The sequence below is a fragment of the Meriones unguiculatus genome, chromosome 6 (assembly GCF_030254825.1).
Source record: "Meriones unguiculatus strain TT.TT164.6M chromosome 6, Bangor_MerUng_6.1, whole genome shotgun sequence".
Lineage (NCBI taxonomy): Eukaryota > Metazoa > Chordata > Mammalia > Rodentia > Muridae > Meriones > Meriones unguiculatus.
This window is the reverse complement of record NC_083354.1, coordinates 25,558,041-25,576,308: the sequence shown is the minus strand read 5'-3', so window position 1 is coordinate 25,576,308 and position 18,268 is coordinate 25,558,041. Positions and strand designations below refer to the sequence as shown.

The following is an 18,268-nucleotide window of genomic DNA, read 5'->3' as shown; positions in this document are numbered from 1 at the left end:
CCAGGAGCCTGGCAGACGGTGCAGGCGGCAGGATGGTACTGCCCAAGCATGAGGACTTAAGTCTGGCTCCCCAGCCTTCACCTGAGAGGCCAGGGGTATGGGGCACATTTGTTCCCCGCTGCGGGAAACACACAGCTGGAAGAGTCACATCATTGAAAGGCCTGTTTCTCTGAAAGCGTATCAGAGACAGGTGGCAATACAGCCCCCAACGGCCTCCCAGCTCCCCAACCCCCACCGCAGCTCTCACCGCCCACGCAGACTCACTCTTCCTGCTGAGCTTCATTCCTTTGAGTCCAGCACCTGGAGGAATGGGTGCCTGGATACCCCAAGGGAAGACGAGGACCCTGGCTCCAGAACAACAGGCAGGCAGAGCCCCATGCTCATTGGCCAGCTGACCTAGTCAAATGGAAAAGCTCCAGGTCAGTGAGACACCCTATCTCCAAAATAAGAGAACAGATACCTAGCGAAGACCTCTGGCCTCTAGGCGCACCTGCCTATGCCAGATGGTCTGCAAGGGGCTCATGTATTCCTCTACCCTCCATATTTTCTTTTCTTTCTTAAGATTTGTTTGTCATGTATGCAGTGTTCTGCCTGTATGTACACCTGCACACCAGAGGAGGGCACCAGATCTCATTACAGATGGTTGTGGGCCTCCATGTGGTTGCTGGGAATTGAACGGAGGACCTCTCTCTCCAGCGCTCTTTTTTTGTTTTTTCAAGACAGGCTTTCTCTGTGTACCACGGGCTGTCCTGGACTCCCTTTGTAGACCAGGTTGGCCTCAAACTCACAGAGATCTGCCTTCTTCTGCCTCCCAAGTGCTGGGACCAAAGGCCTGCACCACCACCTCCCGGCTCTACCCTCCATACTTGCAAAGCTTTCCCTGCCAGGCATGGGGGTGCATGCCTTTAATCCCAGCACTCAGGAGGAACTCACTCTGTGAGTTTGGGGCCAGCCTGGTCTACAAAGTGAGTGTAGGACAGCCAGGGCTGTAAACTGAGCAATTTAACTGAGCCACTACTAGACTGGACCTCAGGCAGTGTGCCCTGGAGGCACTTCTCCTGTTTGGTTCTTGCTCTTTTCTCATAGGACATCGTCTCTTTAGGTTCTGGATGCCATCGATGTTCCTGCGACTCACAAGCCCATCTGCCTAGGACCCAACGTGTTGCCTGAGCTTCAGACCCATAGCATCCAGTAGCATCCTGACGCAAACTTCATGTATCCAAAGAAGACGCCTCATTTATCCTGTACTTGCTCCAACCCACTTCGAAAGACTGTCCTGCTCACTTAGATGCAGAGCCAGGTCACATCTGAACTCCTCTCCTCTAGCAGCTATGCATCCATTCAGAAAAGATCGCCCCGCATCCGCCGTTCCTGCTACAGTTCAGGACCCTCATTAGAGCTCGGAACCCTACAGGCTGCACCTCCTTCTGGGGCACTTCTGCTTCTCCTCACCCACCGTGCGAGCTGTGCCTCGGCCAGTGCCCTCCAGCTGCTTCCCGAGCTTCTCAGGGACGGAGGGGTTCTGATCCAAGCCTGTCCCACCCCCACCTCAGCCTCTGTCACTCTGTCCCTGCACAGGCTCTCACAGAACGTTCCATTCCTCCAGATACCAAGCCAGCCTCTGGACAGGGGCAAGGTGGGGGGGTCATTCTGATCTCTCTGCCTGAGTTCTTTCCCACGTCCAGTTCACACTTCTCTGTCCTAAGATATCCTTCCCATGTCTACACAACCCGTCACTGTCACTAGCCACAAACAGGGACACTTTTCAACAGGGCTCATTGCTTCCTCCTTGCACAGAACTCACAAGGTTGTTAACACACTTGAATGGGGGAGGGCTTGGGTCTTTCCCCAAGCCAAGTTGGAATGACAAAGCAAGGACTGGAACTAAACCCAACTAGGAGAGAATCCACTGCTCTCCTGCGCACGCCATTCATCAAAGCACAGAGTTGGTAGTCTATTGAACAGTCTTTTCTTTTTCCCGAGACAGGGTTTCTCTGTGTAGCCTTGGCTGTCCTGGACTTTGTAGACCAGGCTGGACTCGGAGTCACAGAGACCCGCCTGCCTCTGCCTCCCTGAGTGCTGGGATTACAGGTGTGCGCCACCGCCCTGTCTAGCTGTTGAGCAGTCTATAATCAGAGGAAGGAGGGCTCGCGCACAGCCTGAAGGACTCAAAGACCCTTCTGATGTGATCATTCTGGGTCCCCAGGTCACCTGCGTCCAGTACCCTTCTCCAGGCTAGGCAAGGCCTCCTTCCTGCAGAAATGTACAGGACCCAGAAACCAAACCAAACCAAACCAAACAAACCACCCTCCAGGCACCAGGCGTCCTCAAGGGGTGTGCAGATCAGGCCCAGACCCGAGACCTCCAGAACATTGGTTAGGACCCTCCTTCCCAGGAGGAGAGCGCCCTCCTCCGGGCAGCTTCCGCTCTCCTGCCCCCCCACCCCACCCCGTTCTCCTTCCTTCTCCCTCTCTCCTTCCTTACACTCTCCGTTCCTTACCAGCCTCCTCTCCCTTCCCTCCCTAGGACCCTCCCCACCCTCCTCCCTCGACCAGTTTCTCCCCAAGCTCTTTCCTCCTCCCCCCCTCGTCCCTTCCCTCCCCTCCCCTTCCCTTTCCTTTTCTCCTCCCCCCCCCCGTTCCTTCCCTCCCCTCCCCTTCTCTCCTCCTCTCCCTTCCCTTCCCCTTTCCTCTCCTTCTCGCCTCCCTTCCACGCCCCCCCCCCCGTCCCTTCCCTCCCCTCCCCTCCCCTTCCTTCTCCTTCTCTTTTCCCCTCCCCTCCCCTCCTTGCTTCAGCTCCTCCCCCGCCCCGTCCCTCCCCTTCCCTCCCCTCCCGCCCTCCCGCCCGCCCCCGGGCCCGCGCTCGCGTCCGGCCCAACCTTCCCCGCGCCGGGAGCTGAGGCGCCGCGCGGCCCGCGCAGCCGACAGTCCTCCGGGAAGGCGAGGCCGAGCGCGCGGCCATGGAGGCGGCGGCGCGGAGGCGGCAGCTCCCGGGAGCGGCGGGCGGCCCGGGCGCCGCGTTCCTGCAGGCCAGGTGCGCGCCGAGCGGGGACAGGGAGGCCGCGCGGGGCCCGGAGACCTCGCCGGGGTTGGGGAACCGCAGGGCAGGCTGCTCGGCAGTCACCCGGCCAGCCCTGCTGAGTCCCCGCGCCACTTGCAAGTTCTCTGGAGCCTCCTGCTCGGGGCAGGACGGCGACTCTGCTCTGAGTCAGGAAGCGGAGGGGCGGTGGGGGCCAGGAAGGTAACCGGCGCAGCGGGAAGTGGCACGCTCCCGTCCCGAAGGAGGGAGATGTTTGGGGTTTCATCTGTCTAGGCAGGGCAGAGCCTTTCATCTTTCCCTCCAGTCCCCTTCACTGACTAAGTTCCTGTGCTGATTAAATACCTGTCATGTGCCTAGCGCAGTGCCAGGTGGGAAACGGGAAAGTCGGAGCCAACGCAGGTGACAGCCAGTCCTGGAGGGCTTTTTGGAGGAGTTGAGTGGTACAGCACTCTGCAGGGGACACTTAGCACTTTTAGGCGGGGCATGCTGGCTATCCTTTAATCCCGTCCCTCGGGAGGCAGAGGCAGGTTTCTAGGGGGATGTATTTCAGTCAGTAGTGACTGCATAGCGTGCAGAAAGCCGTGGGTTCGATCCTCAGCACCGCAGACACTGGATGTGGTGGCCAGTGGGAGAATGTGAGGAACTGACGCCGGGCCACAGGTCCAGGTGTCTGAGAAGAGGACAGGGGCCTGAACTGACTTCGAAGTGCCCGGAGTTGGACCAGAAAGCCCTAGAATCTGAAGTTGGAGGAGGTACCAGTCCTGAAAAGGAGCTGCTTAATCCGTGAGCAGTAGGCCCTTACTTTCCTCCCCTAAATGACCTGTTTAAAATTTGTACCGCATACCCCATCGGTACCAGAGCCATGGAAGGCTTTGAGCACTAGGATGCTCCACGTGAATTTTAAGAAGTTCTAGTGTGCTTTGGGGTAGTGGGGGAAGTTTTGGGGGACAGGGCTGAGGCCATCTCTTTCATTGTTCCTGAAGAATGTGGGATTCTTTGCTTTTTGGCTTGGATTAATTCTCTGAGCATGTACAGTGCTACGCCTAGCAATGTTTCTACCCGGTGGTCATCCTCTGAGGTCTTCAAGGCTTAGTAACACAGCGGCCATCTGAGTTTGTACTTAAACTCTATCGTGTTTGCACTGGGGCAGATTGGCCTGTGGGCACATCGCTGAGCACTTGTCACTGGACTGCCCCTTCCTCCTCTAAGTGTTACTTCATCATCTTGACTGATAAGGAGAGGAGCCTGATCAGACTGAGACGCAAACTGTGTAACCCAGAAACATTCCATGAGTTCAGGAGGCTTCAGCAAGCCTCCTATGGTACCAAGAGGCTCAAGTTTACCTTCCACATTTGCGACTGTCACAGTTGTTTTCCACTGTTACTTGTGGATTAATTCTAAACAGTAGACGTCAGTTTACATTATTTAAGCTGTCTTTGGTTTTCTGTTGTATTGAGACAAGATCTCCCTCTATTATGTAGCTGTGGCTGTCTTGGAACTCACTCTGTAGACCAGGCTGGCCTAGAACTCACAGAGATCCATCTGCCTCTGCCTTTACCTTCTGAATGCTGGGATTAAAGGGGTGAGCCTCTGCCCCTGGCTCTTAGTTATCTTTTTATTTTCTCCTTGTTATTCTTTGTCTGCACCTTCTCATTTTTTATTAAAACATCTCCATCTCATTATGTCTGGTATTTCATCATCCTTTATAAAGAGCCCAAAGTCATTCCCATTCATAGTTCTCTGTTTACTTGTCTAGACAAGCCCTTTTCTTTTCTGCCATTCAGGCTGGCAGATGCTGCTGTGTGGTACTGGCTACCCAGCTGTTGTGGGGTCGGTTTCCCCAGGTGGTAGACTGGGGAGCTGTGCAGGGGAGCAGGAGCAAAGGCTGGGCTTGTCTCAGGTTGCCTGGCATTGTGCTTTCACCACTGTCCTCAGTTCTGTCAAGGATTGCTGGTGATGGGGATGTAGGACCAGCATGGCCTGGGGGTTCAGACTGAGAAGTCTGGAATCAGGAACTTGAGACAAGCTTGAGGTTACTTATCCTCTGGACAAGAGCTTGGTGTTGAGGGGAGACACCTTTCCTGTGATTTGCCTTCACAGTTAGAGCCCCACAGAAGAACACCCTTCAGATGTTTGCAGTCTCTGTCTGTGTATTGCTGGTAAAGGAAGCTTTTATTAGGGTGAGGAAAAGCAGAGTGGGGATTCCAAAACACCATGTGTATCAGTCTTGATTCCCAAGCTGGTATTTTCCCTGTTGCTACCTCTTTTCCCCACCTGCCCTACTGAGCTAGGCTAGACTAGTGTCAAGGGCTCCCATTGACAGAAGTTCTTCCTGGGATAGAGGAAGAAATTGTTCCAGAGCCTCCAGTGGGAGCCAGTAACTTCTAGAGGCAAGCACCATGTGTCCCTTTCCCTGTGGACTTTCAAAATCCCTTTAACTTTTTTCTTTCTTTCTTTCTTTTCAAACAACTTTTTTCTTTTTCTTTCTGAGAGAGGGTTTATCTTTATAGTCCTGGCTGTCCTGGAACTCTCTCTCTGTAGAGCAGGCAGAGCTGCCCTGCCTCTGCCTCCAGAGTACGGGGTTAAGGGTGGACGGCACCACCTCCAGCCCTTTATTTTTTAAACATCCCACCTCTGCTTTGGGGGTTTCAGAATGAAATACTGAGGGCATTCTCCTACTCCTTCCAGATTCTTCATCACTTGCTCATTTGAGGCCTGTCCTACCAGTCAGAAGAGGAGGGAACACACATGGGCTCTGCTGGGCAGCATCACTGACCTCTTGAGCAGGCTGCACGTTTCTGCCATTTCTGCCTCCTCTCCTCCCCCAGGCCTTTCCCTCCAGCACACACGCAGCCTTTCTTCCTGCTTAGAACTTCCCAGCCCTGCATTAGTACACCCTTCCTTTCTATAGGTTCTGCTACGCTGATCCTTCTCTAGTCTGACCTCAACTGCCAGCTGCCTTACTATAGTGATCAGAATAGTCACTCATTAAGGGCACAGAGACCCAGGATTGAGTTCTGTGCTATCCAAAACTCCTGAATTTCCGAGGCAGTCAGGGTGAGCTCAACACCCCCAGCAAAAGGAAAGGTGCCAGCACATATAACCTGAGGCGGCCTACTGTGTGACACATGAACACTCTGTGAGCACATATGCACACACATGTGCGCGCACACACACACACACACACACACATACTTTATTTGAGGCCACTTCTTTTTCTCTTGAAAAAAGGAGGGTGGAATCCTGACAGTTCTGGGGCTTGCATCCAAGAGAGCCAGCATCAGAAGGAGCTCATTCCCCAGCTGGCCAAGCCCTCCCTGTGGCTAACACTACCTCTTTGGGAAGAAGCAAGAGTTGGAAAACGGGTAATAAAAAGTAGTCACAGCAGCTCTTTTCAGTGACTGAACTCTGGCCTCAGAGCCTCAGCATCTTTGTCTGAAAGACACAGGAGAGTAGCTCCTGCCTCCCATGCCACTGCCTCCTATTAGCTGAGATGGTAAAGGTCACACACAGCATCATGCACAGTTGGTGATCAGTGTGTGGTGGGGGGCACTAGGATGGGGAACAGAGGCTATGCTGACTTAGGGAAAGCCTACTCTCCCTGCCTTCCGCAGGACCACAGATCCCCTTGGCCTCCTTGGCCCTAGGTGCCTTGATCTGTCTATTCATCTTTGGGATTAGTGTCAGCTAATTAGCTGAGGAGCCCAGCAAATTATGATAATCACAACAGCATGGACAGAGGATTGCCTTTCTGTGCTGCTCGGCTCATGCGCTTGTAGAGCAGGGGTACTGAACTGGCCACAGTGATGCCTCAAGTCAGTGCCAGCCAGGGACAGAGCAGACAGCTCTGGAGGTCAGGGGTGTGCGTCACCCATGTTCTGGCCACACACACAGGATAGTGACAGCATCCTAATTGTTTCACAAGTTAGTAGTGTCTCTGGGTACTCAGTAAGATGTAAGAGGATCCAGACTCTGATGGGAAGGCTGGAGAGGTGGGGGAACCCTAATGTTCTCCCCCTTTAGGCTGCTGATATGGCTCTGTGGGTTAAGGCACCCACCAAGATCTGAGTTTGATTCTAGGACCTACATGATGGGAAAGAGAGAGGCCTCCAGGGCATGGCATGTGGGCATGCTCATATATTCAAATAAATAACTTTGATTTTTTTTTTTTTTTTTTTTTTTTTTTATAAAAAGGCTCCTCTCTTGAGGGCCTAGATGGAAGAGCACAGCTCCAGTCCTTTGCAGCCATGACTGGCCTGATCAGTGAGGAAATGCTTGCTCCCTGTAGGGCTGGTGTGATTTGGAAAAGCTTTCTCAGAGGAGCCCTCCCATGGGAAGTGCCAGGCCCTTGAAATTCTGTGCATCTGTGAACAGCAGGGGACAGGCTTTGAGGGGGACGGGCTCCAGCTGTCTGGTGGCACTTACACCTTGTCCCTGCTGGCGTCTTTCTCTGACATAGACTGGAAAGAAAGTAATGTTCCAGCAGCCCCAAGCATCTGTGCCGTTGGGGAGCCTCGGTGTGTGTGTGTGGGCTTTCGGCCCACCCCCAGTCCCTGTTGCTCTATGATTGTTCCCATGGGCCAGTCAGCAAGGACACATTGTGAGTGCTGAGTAGTTAGGGTTCTATTGCTCTGAAGAGACAATGTGACCAAATCTTATAAAGGGAAATATTTGATTGGGGCTGGCTGGGTTCAGAGGTTTAGTCCATTGTCTTCATGGCAGTACTCAGGCAGACATGGTGCTGGAGAAGTAGCTGAGAGTTCTACATCTTGGTCCTCAGAAGGAGACTGTATGCCACACTGGGCGTGGCATGAGCCTCTGAGACCTCAAAGCCCACACCCAAAGTGACATACTCCCTCCACAAGACCACAGCTACTCCAACAAAGCCACACCTCTTAATGGTGCCACTCCGCATGGGTGGTCCCCTCCTGTAGGAAGGAGCCATACCTATTCAAACCACATGGATGGAGATTAAAAGGAAAAACTCTGAAGCCTAATCACTTAGGTTACTCCTGGGGCAAGATACTTAGTCTATTGAATGCCCCCACACACACTTATAACACGAGGGTAACATTCAGATCCCAAAGAGTATCTATAAAGATTAAAGGAATCAAGTGAGCAGATGGGGATATAGCTCAGTGGTGGACACACGCTTCCCATGTGAAAGGCTCTGGGCTCCATCCCCAGCATTACACTCACAAAAATTCACAAAAATCAGGGACTGGAGAGATGGCTCAGGGGTTTTAAGTATGTACTGCTGTTGTGAGAGACTAGAGTTCCGTTCCTAGCACGCCGTGTCAGGCAGCTCACAGCCACTTGATACTCCAGCTCCAGGCCTTCTCAAGCCCCTGCACATGCATATAACAGAGATGTATATGCATGTCTTTTAAACTCAGTACACAAGCCAGGCATGGCAGTGCATACCTGTAATTCCAGCACTCAGGAGGCAGAGGCAGGCAGATCCATGAGTTCCAGGCCAGCCTGGTCTACAGAGCAAGTTCCAGGACAGCCAGGGCTACACAGAGAAACCCTGTCTCAAAAAAACAAATCAAAAATACGCCGTCCTTTTGACTATGAAATGTTATCCCTAGATAACATGTATGTCCTGTTTTCAAGTGCCTAAATCTCTTTGTCTTTCTCTTGTGTTGATGGCAAGAAGGCTGACCCTAGTCTTGTCCTTGCCAGGCACAGCTCCGTGAAGGCCGAGGAGACAGACCGCACGGCTCCCTTCCACTTTGACCTCTGGTTCTATTTCACACTGCAGAACTGGGTCCTGGACTTCGGCCGCCCCATAGCCATGGTAAGTGTGAGGCTGAGTCCTGCCCAGTGTTGAGGGGACTTAATGTGACATCAATGTGCTTGCTGAGTGACCTTGCAGACATTGCTTCTCATAGCGAACCAGAGGCTTTCCCATTCTGTAGCTGTGTGGGAGAGGCCAGGTGGGTCCTGATAGTCATCCTGACTTCTGTGTAACCCACCCTGAAGTAGTCGAACCAGATTTGACCACTCACTGAGCGGACAGAAGGGCTTGGGAAAGGCAGCAGAGCACACCTGTTGCCCTCCCTCACCATCTTGGGGGAGTACCGTCATCTAGAGGTGAAGCCTGTCAACTGGTTTTGCACATTGTAACTGACCAGATCTGTAATAGCTAAAATAAAGTCACTTCCAAGTTGTGAGAGTAACACAAAGAAGTCCCCAAATTAGGAAGTGTTACACTTTCCAGGCCCCGCTCCTGTCCCGGGCCTGAGGGCTTGGGGCCTACCTGTCCACTGCTTTCTCTGTTTATATAAACATATAGAAATGTTTTATATAACCAAAGGACATTTTGTTTCATGCCTTATATTCTGCACCTTGATTGTTTTACATTAGAATATATCTCTATAGCAATATATGCAAATTACTGTCTCCGTTAATGGCAAGTTAACCTTCCACAGTAAGCATGGACTATCGTGGCCTGAGATACACAGTGAAAGACAAGACAAAACAAACCTAGCTGCTAAACATGCCCAGCAAACGGCAGGTTACAAAATTAGTATACACAAATCTGCAGACTTCTCTATACCAGACACAGACGGAGAAATAGAAAGACAGCTCTATTCACAATAGCCCGAAAAAGAAAACAAAATACCCTGGAATAAGCCTAACTGAAAGAGTGAGAGACCTGGGCAGTGCAGAGCTCGAGGGCAGCTTGACAGTGCGGGCACTCAGTGGGAGAAAAGGAGGTGATAAGGTAGTGTATTTTTCATTAAAAAAAAAGGTTAAATGAAAAAGAAAGGTTTTCAAATAAAGAATGGTTTTAGACTATAAAAGAGTTTTGTCCTAAGATAAAAGATGACATTAAACAGTTAAAAGAAAAACCTAAAGCAAAAAACCTAAGACAGGCCCTGGATTTCTGTGTATCATATATGACTGGACAGTCTATTTACCATCAGTGGAACTCAGTTTCTCTGGGGGAGCTTTTGGCTTGGGGCTCCTGAAGAGGGTCCTAGAATACAGGAAGAGCTCAGTCTGTGAGTAACTGGTGCCCAGTGGCCTGTAGGCCCTCCTGTGAGCTTGTGGTCTCTTCCACAGCTGGTGTTCCCGCTCCAGTGGTTTCCTCTCAACAAGCCCAGTGTTGGGGACTACTTCCACATGGCCTACAACGTCATCACACCCTTCCTTCTGCTCAAGGTACAGACTTGCCTGCCTCGCTCCCAGCCTCTCTGTCTCTGTCTCTGTCTCTGTCTCTCTGTCTCTCTCTCTCTCACACACACATGCTTGAGAACTCATATATGCACAGGCATGCGCATAGGCACACGTTTCATGAGCTGTCAAACTGGCTCAGTGAGTCAGGTGCTTTCTGCCAAGTCTGACAGCCTGAATTTCATACCCACAGGACAGAGAGAAACAATTTTCACAAACAAGATGTCCCCTGACATTTACATGTGACATGTGTACCTACAGAAATATACACAATAAAGAAATAACTGCATGTTTCTTTAAAAATGTTTAAATGATAGACATCTCAAACCGCTACATTTTAGGAAAAACACAGCCTCAGAATACAGCTTCTGTGGTTTTGGAATGCCCACTCCACTTTGTATGTCCTGACATTCCCTTCTGTTTGCTGGGACCTGGCACTCAAACACCAGACCCCTGCAGCATGCTAGCCCACTCAAGGCGTGCACACACTAGGATAGTGGGAGGTCTGGCCTGGTCATGACTTCAGCCTTCAGGGTCTGGTACCACCGCGGCCGTCTTCCTGGAGAGGAAGGGTGTGCTCAGCAGACGTTGCTGGCTCAGCCCCCACCTGTCTGGAGCTAGGCTGCTCACTAAGGAACCCCCGACCTCTAGAGAGACTTTCTATCCCGTTTTTCTGAGGGAGGGGAGGTTCCCGCACACTGACGGAGGCAGGGGCCTGCCATGGACGGTGTGCTTCACTCAGCTCGTCGAGCGCTCTCCCCGCACGCTGCCACGGTCTATAATCTACGTCAGTATCATCACCTTCATCATGGGAGCCAGCATCCACCTGGTGGGCGACTCAGTCAACCACCGCTTGCTCTTCAGTGGGTACCAGCACCACCTGTCCGTCAGAGAGAACCCCATCATCAAGAACCTCAAGCCAGAGACTCTGGTGAGGCTGCCTCCCCAAGGCTCTGCCAAGGCCGCCCCGACTGGGGAATCTGTCCTTGGGGGCTCAAGAGGTTCCTCAGCCAGTCACCATGGCTCATGTGGCCAGGGGCGATCCTCTTGCCTCTGCCTCCCACAGTGCTGGAATTAAAAGCATGCAGTAAGTGAGGGCACTGATGTCTACCCAAACTAGTGTGCTCTTAGACTGCAAAGGGGCACAATGTCTGCCTGGATCTGGGGTGAACATCTGTAAACCCCAGCACTCGGGAGGCAAAGAGAAGAGGATTGCTACAAGTTCAAGATGAGGCTGGTTTATGTAACCAGACTTTGTCTCAAAAAAAAAAAATGTAATATAGTGATTGTCTCCCCATGGTCCCTCTGGTACCCCGGGGAGGGAAGGAGAATGGTGTATGTGTTGGGGGCTGGGGGAGTGGGCAGTGGTGTGGCTTGGGGTCCCAGTCCCTCACTCTCACCCCTGTGCTTCCTCAGATCGACTCCTTTGAGCTGCTGTACTATTATGACGAGTACCTGGGCCACTGCATGTGGTGAGTGACGGGCCAACTGATCTGTGTTCCAGGCACCAGGAGATGCTGGACAGGGCTCCCTGGATCCAAGTATTGAGTGGATCCTGGGGAATGGCTTTCTCTGCTCAGCGGAGGTGTCATGAGTGGTCTCCCTGGCATGCCCCTTCAGGCTCTTCCTAGTGCCTCCTTCCTACCTGAAGTTTCCACAGTGGCCACTAGAGGGCGGCAAGCAGGTGTTTGTCCACCTCAGCCATTCCTGAGCCTGGGATTGGGGAGGGAGGACGGTTAGCCCTGACACACTCTCTAGATGGTTCCTGATGGGGAGCAGGAGGCAGGTGGGGTTGTAGGAAGCTGAGAAGAGCCAGCAGGGCCAGGTTCAGGGGACACAATTTGCGTCCCTCATCTTAAAATCCCCAGGGGAATCTCCCTACCACCACTCAGGAAAATCTCAGCCGTGTGGGGTCCAAACCAGGGACTCAGGGCTCAAATAAGGGTTTCCTCTGCCGCCCCTCATCCTGCACTGGATAAGTTAAAGCCAGAGAGAAGAGATGAGAATGGCTGTCAGCTAGGGGGTGGTGGGCTAGCCTGCACTTGGGGGCCCATCCAGACCGGGGTGCTTCCCTCAACACACGCCCAGCACTGATGTCTGTGGGTCTGTCTGAGGCTAGGGAGGTTCATCCTCTTGGTTCAGAGGGTCCTAGGGAACCTCAAAACAGGCCTCTTGCCCCCTCTTTTTTACTTTACCAGATGACCCTTTGCATTGGAAGCTGGGAAAGGAGGGAGAAGAAACACATTCTGGGGAGCTTTGGGGAGTGGGCGAAGTATTGAGTGTAGGGGCGTCACAACAAACAAAAAGGTTGTGTGTGTGTGTGTGTGTCCTGGAAGGAAAAAGGAAGGCCCTGTGTGGGGAGGAGAGAAGCCATACCCTCCGAGGAGGCGGGACTGTCGGCTGAGTATGAGGGCCCCACAGCTCTCCTGGAGTGCCTCAGCACTGTTTCCCTCCAGCTGCAGCCCCGCTGGGTATCCGCACTTCCCAGCTAGCGTGGCACTGGACATGCTGGTGGTGGAGGCTCTAGATGAGACAGAGCCCACATCCCCTCACTTCCATGCCGAATGAAGGACAGGGTGGGCACAGGTCCAGGCAGCTTCACCTCTGTAGGAACACAAGGGAGCCGCGGCTCTTCTCTGCGTGAGCTCTGCCTTGACTCCCAGGCAGAAAGACTGGACGTGGAGCAGTGTGCACGCCACCTTGTGTGACAGTGCAAGGGACCAGTGGGAAGGTAACGGGGACGGCCCCTGTCAGCCTGTGAAGCTGCTGCCTCTCTGTCGCAGGTACATTCCCTTCTTCCTCATCCTCTTCATGTACTTCAGCGGCTGTTTCACCACCTCCAGGGCTGAGAGCCACATGCCGGGACCTGCCCTGCTCCTGGTGGTGCCCAGTGCACTCTACTACTGGTGAGTGGGCACTTGGGACAAAGGGCACAGCACTGAAGGAGCCACCACAGCAAAAAGCCACACATGAAGTGTTGGGTGTGATGGCACACTCCCGTAAGGCCAGAATTTGGAGGTGGAGACAGGAGGATCAGAAGCTCCAGACTAGCATTGGTGACATAATAAGTCTGATATCATGATGGGTTATATGGACCCTGTCTCAAAAAGAGAGAGAAAGAAAAAATGGTCACACTTGACCACAGACCTGCAGTGTGACCCCAGGTAAGACTTGCCATCTGCAGGCCTCTGCTTCCTCCTGGGTTGTGTGAGGACGGTGTCCTGGCCTGGTTTCTCCCTTACCAAGAGTCTCGGTGTGAAATAAACAGTGAGAGATGGCAAGGCTGCCTCTTTCCTCTGTACCTCCTCCCGGCACATCAGAGCCACCCTGAGGCCAGGAGTCTACCTCGAGTGCCATGTGCTGTGAATCCTCCTGAGCCTCAGTTTACCCCTCTGAACCTGTCCCCTTCTCAGAAGATGCTGGGATCCAGTGGGGAGAGAAGAGCCCCATGGTGACAAGATGACTGAGCAGCGGGATTTCCCAGCCTAGTGCTGCCCCTCCTGTTGCTTTGTTCTCCTCAGGTCCTGTTCCCCACTCAGGCCTCTGCCAGACCCTTGTTTTCCCATCATTTCTTCCTGGGAAACAGGTCTTTCTCTCTCACACACATACCCAGAGGACTGTGGGATTACGGGAAGGGCCAGCAGTCCTGGGCCTTCCGTAAATGGGAAGCCCCACCACATGAAAAAGGCCCTTCCTGGGCCAGCTCCAGACACTTCAGGGCCTGTACCTACAAGAGGGCCCATTACAGCTAACCTATGTTCTCCCTGAGGGTGGGACTAGAGATAGTGGCATTTATGCCAGAGAGAGAGGCTTGACCTGGGCATGCTTACTACCACAGTGGTAGATCCACAACTGTGCACCATTCACCGAGCATTGTGCCTTCCCAAGTAAGAGATGCAGACAGCCCTTGACAGACACCTTGAGGGTTGGGCCTCTTATGCTCCCCTCTTAAAGGAGAAAACAGCCTTGAAGTTGTTCAAGGTTGTCGCTTGATGACCCCCAAGGCCCCAGGCCACTGGGTTGTGGAGCTGGAGTTCCGTGCGTGAGCAGGTACCATCAGGACCGCCAAGAGGCAGACAGCGAGGAAACCTTGCAGAAGCCCCAAGTGCGGCCCTGCTTCCAAGGGAACAGTGATGACAATAGCCTCTGTATTGAGATGGCACCCCCAGAAACCACACAGGCAGCAGATGAGGCCCTGGGGAGTGAGAACCGAGGGCCATGGTCACATGGTGTTCTCTGCAAAGAGTGCGTTCTGCTTCTCACAGCCAGTTTTTGTCATGTGGAAGTGTCCTAATGTGGTGAGAAACGCCAGAAACCAAAGCCCAGGTGTCCTGTGATTCTCAGTATGTCTGTAGCCTTGCTGTTTGGAGACCATAGACCTGCCTGCCTCTGCTCCTGGGCACTGTGTAAATGTGTGAGCCACCACACCCAGCTGAGGATTTATTATCATTATTATCAAACAGGGTCTCTGTGTAGCCCTGGCTGTCCTGGAACTCACTATGTAGACCAGGCTGGACTCAAACTCAGAGAGATCTGCCTGCTTCTGCCTCCCCAGTGTGGGGATCAAGGGTGTGCATCACCACAACCGGCTATGCAGCAGTGTTACTAAAGCATGGAAAGTCAAAGCAGCATGGTGCCGCTGGGCTGTGGTTTAGGCCGTCCTGGCCCATGGGGTCCACTCACTAGGTGAGCTGCTCTGGCTGGCGGGAGGGCACCCCAGGACTTGGTCCAGAGGATGCCAGGCAGGATGGCGTTGTCATGGCACCCACTTCACCTCCATGCCTGTCCTCTTTCTCCAGGTACCTGGTCACCGAGGGCCAGATCTTCATCCTCTTCATCTTCACCTTCTTTGCCATGCTGGCTCTCGTCTTGCACCAGAAGCGCAGGCGCCTCTTCCTGGACAGCAACGGCCTTTTTCTCTTCTCTTCTTTCGCCCTCACCCTCTTGCTGGTGGCCCTGTGGGTTGCTTGGCTGTGGAATGACCCTGTACTCAGAAAGAAGTACCCTGGTGTCATCTACGTCCCTGAGCCCTGGGCCTTCTACACTCTCCACGTCAGCAGTCAGCACTGAGGCTTACTGTGGGTACCAAACCACCGCCGTGACGTGGGCCACCGCAGTGCCACGCTGTGCACTGTGCATGCGGATTGGCAGGATAAACCATTGAGAGACTGGTTCTGGTCAGGTGGTTTAGGCTTGTTTGCTTGCTTGTACTTAGATGGCATTCTCCGTGAAGCGGCCTGCCCCTGGGCCCTCGGTTTCTAGGTCACATCTTCTTTTGTGCTTTGAACAGAGCAAGTCCATCTCTGGGCTTTACCTGTTCTGGGGGCTCGGTGGTCCCCACGTGCTCTGTGGACTTGGGGCCACAGACCCCTTTGGGGGCAGCCTCAGCAAGGAGAGAGGTTCTGTCTGTTGCTGTGTCCCACCCTAAGCCTCGGAGAGTCTGATCCTCGCAGTCTGTCCAACCTCCCACGCCACTCACAGGCTGTTTAGAACCCAGGCTCCAGGTCACTATCCGCTAAGCTCTTGAAGCTGCCATGTAGCTTTTGAGCTACATGGAAGGCAGAGCTCTCAAGTCCTTGTTTTAGGATTCCCTGAAACCGTTGTAAGGGTCTAGGATGTTACAAGTCTGTCTCACAAAACAGCGCATCTCAACCTGAACCTCTTATCGCCTACCTGGTGCCTTGGTGCCCAGCATGGTGGCTCCTGCCTCTCCCCAGCCCACCTCCTCCCAGGCCTCAGACACAGGTCTCCTTGGCACAAGGCTCCGCCACCTCATTTTGCAGCCAGCACTGGCCTGTGCTGTGAGTCTTGGGGACACTCTGTGCATGGCCCTGCCTCTTTTCTGTTGTTCTCAGGGAACCCTGGGCCTCAGTTTCTCCTCTTCGGTTGTGGTCCTTCAGTGGGCTAGGCCATGCTGGGTGGTAAGAGGTCTGAATAAAGGCTGATGTGAAGCCCAGCCTGGCTGGTGGCTGTTTCTTGAGAGGGAGATGTGGGCTGAGGGGGAGACTGGTGGTTCTGGGGCCTAGACTGCAGAGGCTTTCTCTTGGGGAAGACTTTGAGGGACCCCTACCCCAGTCATTTGCCTATTACTCAGGCTGTGGGCAAGAAGGACCTCTTCCCAGTCAGTGAAGAAAAGTGGAGCATCCCCAGGCCTGGCCCAGGAACGTCCCACCAGCCTTCCCGTGCCAGGAGGCAGTGAGGAGCTAGTTCATGGAGATGGCCCAAAGCCACAGGCAGTTTGACGACTCACTTGGAGCCTGAGCTTATATTCTCAGCCTGGCCACACCTCACCAGAGCTGTGGGTAGAGCTGTGGGTAACATTGCTAAAAGGCACAGAGTGGGGAGCATGGCTGTACCCACACATCTGTCCCCTCAGCTGTCATTTTAGGACTATCATCAGAAGGTCTTAGACAGCCATCTCGTAAGCAGGGACAGGCCTGGCTTGTGGGGCCTGAAGACTATCAGTTATGGGGATGGGAGCCCTTAGTAAGAAGGGAGGTGTGGGGTGTGGGCAGCATAGGACAGAGGGCAACCTCAGGTGTCCTTTAGGAACACTATTCACCTTTCCTTTTTAGATTTATCTATTATGTAGATGAGAGCTCTATCTGCATGTATGTCTGCATGCCAGAAGAGGGCATCAGATCCCACTATAGATGGTTGTGAGCCACCATGTGGTTACCGGGAATTGAACTCAGGACCTCTGGAAGAGCAGACGGTGCTCTTAACCACTGAGCCATCTCTCCAGCCCCTGTTCTCCTTGTTTTTGAGACAGGGCCTTTTGTTAGCCTGGAGCGTGCCCATGATGCTGGGCTCACTGGCCAGTAGGCTCCAGCTGTCCCTTCCTCCCCATGCCTAGATTATAAACAGGTGCCAGCACACTTCTGTGAGTTCTGGGGGTAGACCTCAGGTCCCTGTGCTTGCAAGGCAAGTACTTTACTGGTTGAGCCATCTCCTCAGTCCTAAGAAAACATTTTGAAATATTCAGCAAAGCAAGGATTTAGGAGTAGCAAGTTCCTAGAGCCTTGGGCCACCATGTGCCTCTTAGACATTTGTCTAAGACTGTCGCCCTGGAGAGCTATCTGGATGGAGCCTGGCTTCATATTCCTGGATTTCTAGCAGGAAGCTTCTAGAACATACTATTCCCAGATTATGTCATGTTGTAGGAGAAAGCAGAACTAATCAGAAACCGGAGGTGGGCCCTGCAGGCCATGCTGATGTGGCTCTTTTGGGGATCACCACTCCACGGTCTAACTACTCACTGTGACTCCAGACTGCAGCTACAGCTTCTTCTGGAAACTTGGGGCAACAAAGCAGCTTGACTTTCCCAGTTGTACCTAGAAGGATCCTTGAGGCCCCAGCTCCGTGCTGCCCAGGCACCGGTATGCTGCCCATGTGGTTTTTCTAGGCAGCTGTAATGAGCATGATGGCTGAGAACAGCAGGTGTTTACCAGCTCAGTTCTGAGGGTGGCTGCTGACAAAGTTGTGTTCTCGTGGGCTTAGAGGATGCTTCTTCTCTGCGTCTCCCAGCCTATGGTGGGACCCATGCTATCCCACATGTTCTGGGCTGTGAGACCATTAGTCATGGCCTTCACTGTGGTGTCTGAATCCCCCTCCTTGAGTTAGGACCTACCCTACTCTCTCTGCATCATCTCATCTCACCTACATCCACAGACCCTACTTCCAGATGACGCCCCTTAGGCTATAGGTAGATGTGGATTCCAGGGACACTAGTTAGGCCAGGAGAGGCCTGAGCCGAAAGGGTACACAGGATGGAGGTGGGGGCAAAGGCTGAGGGCATTTCTTGCCTTCCACACTTTACCCAGAAGGCACACAGGATGCCTGCCAGGCTAAGCCTCACTCTCTTGGCGTGGGGGTGGGAGATAAGGACTGCCCTGTCAGCCCCCAACTGTTTGAGAGGCAGGACCCTTGGCTCTCTCAGAGCCTAGCTGAGGAACACAGCTTCACCAGAAAGAGGCAAGAGGAAGAACCTGTTGTCTGTGTCGCTTTTGAGGGCAGGATTTAGGGAGACAGGGTTGGGAAAGGACCC

The 18,268-nt window shown here is 53.2% G+C and overlaps 1 protein-coding gene across 1 annotated transcript; it reads left to right on the top strand.

Annotated features, from left to right (window-relative positions):
• Window positions 1-2,854: 2,854 nt before the first annotated feature.
• Cln6 (CLN6 transmembrane ER protein) lies at window positions 2,855-16,177 on the top strand. Its single transcript, XM_021640480.2, has 7 exons — window positions 2,855-3,033; window positions 8,725-8,839; window positions 10,111-10,209; window positions 10,964-11,152; window positions 11,638-11,693; window positions 13,005-13,127; window positions 15,021-16,177. The coding sequence occupies exons 1-7, from the start codon at window positions 2,960-2,962 to the stop codon at window positions 15,289-15,291; spliced, it is 927 nt and encodes a 308-aa protein (XP_021496155.1). The 5' UTR covers window positions 2,855-2,959; the 3' UTR covers window positions 15,292-16,177.
• The last annotated feature ends 2,091 nt before the right edge of the window (window positions 16,178-18,268 follow it).

What these genes read in the sequence shown, in the direction of transcription:
- Cln6 (XM_021640480.2), top strand. Translation starts at nt 2,960, where the DNA reads ATGGAGGCGGCGGCGCGGAGGCGGCAGCTCCCGGGAGCGGCGGGCGGC. An exon ending in GCCGCGTTCCTGCAGGCCAG is followed by an intron (nt 3,034 to 8,724) that starts GTGCGCGCCGAG and finishes TGTCCTTGCCAG; the next exon opens with GCACAGCTCCGTGAAGGCCG. An exon ending in CACCCTTCCTTCTGCTCAAG is followed by an intron (nt 10,210 to 10,963) that starts GTACAGACTTGC and finishes TGCTTCACTCAG; the next exon opens with CTCGTCGAGCGCTCTCCCCG.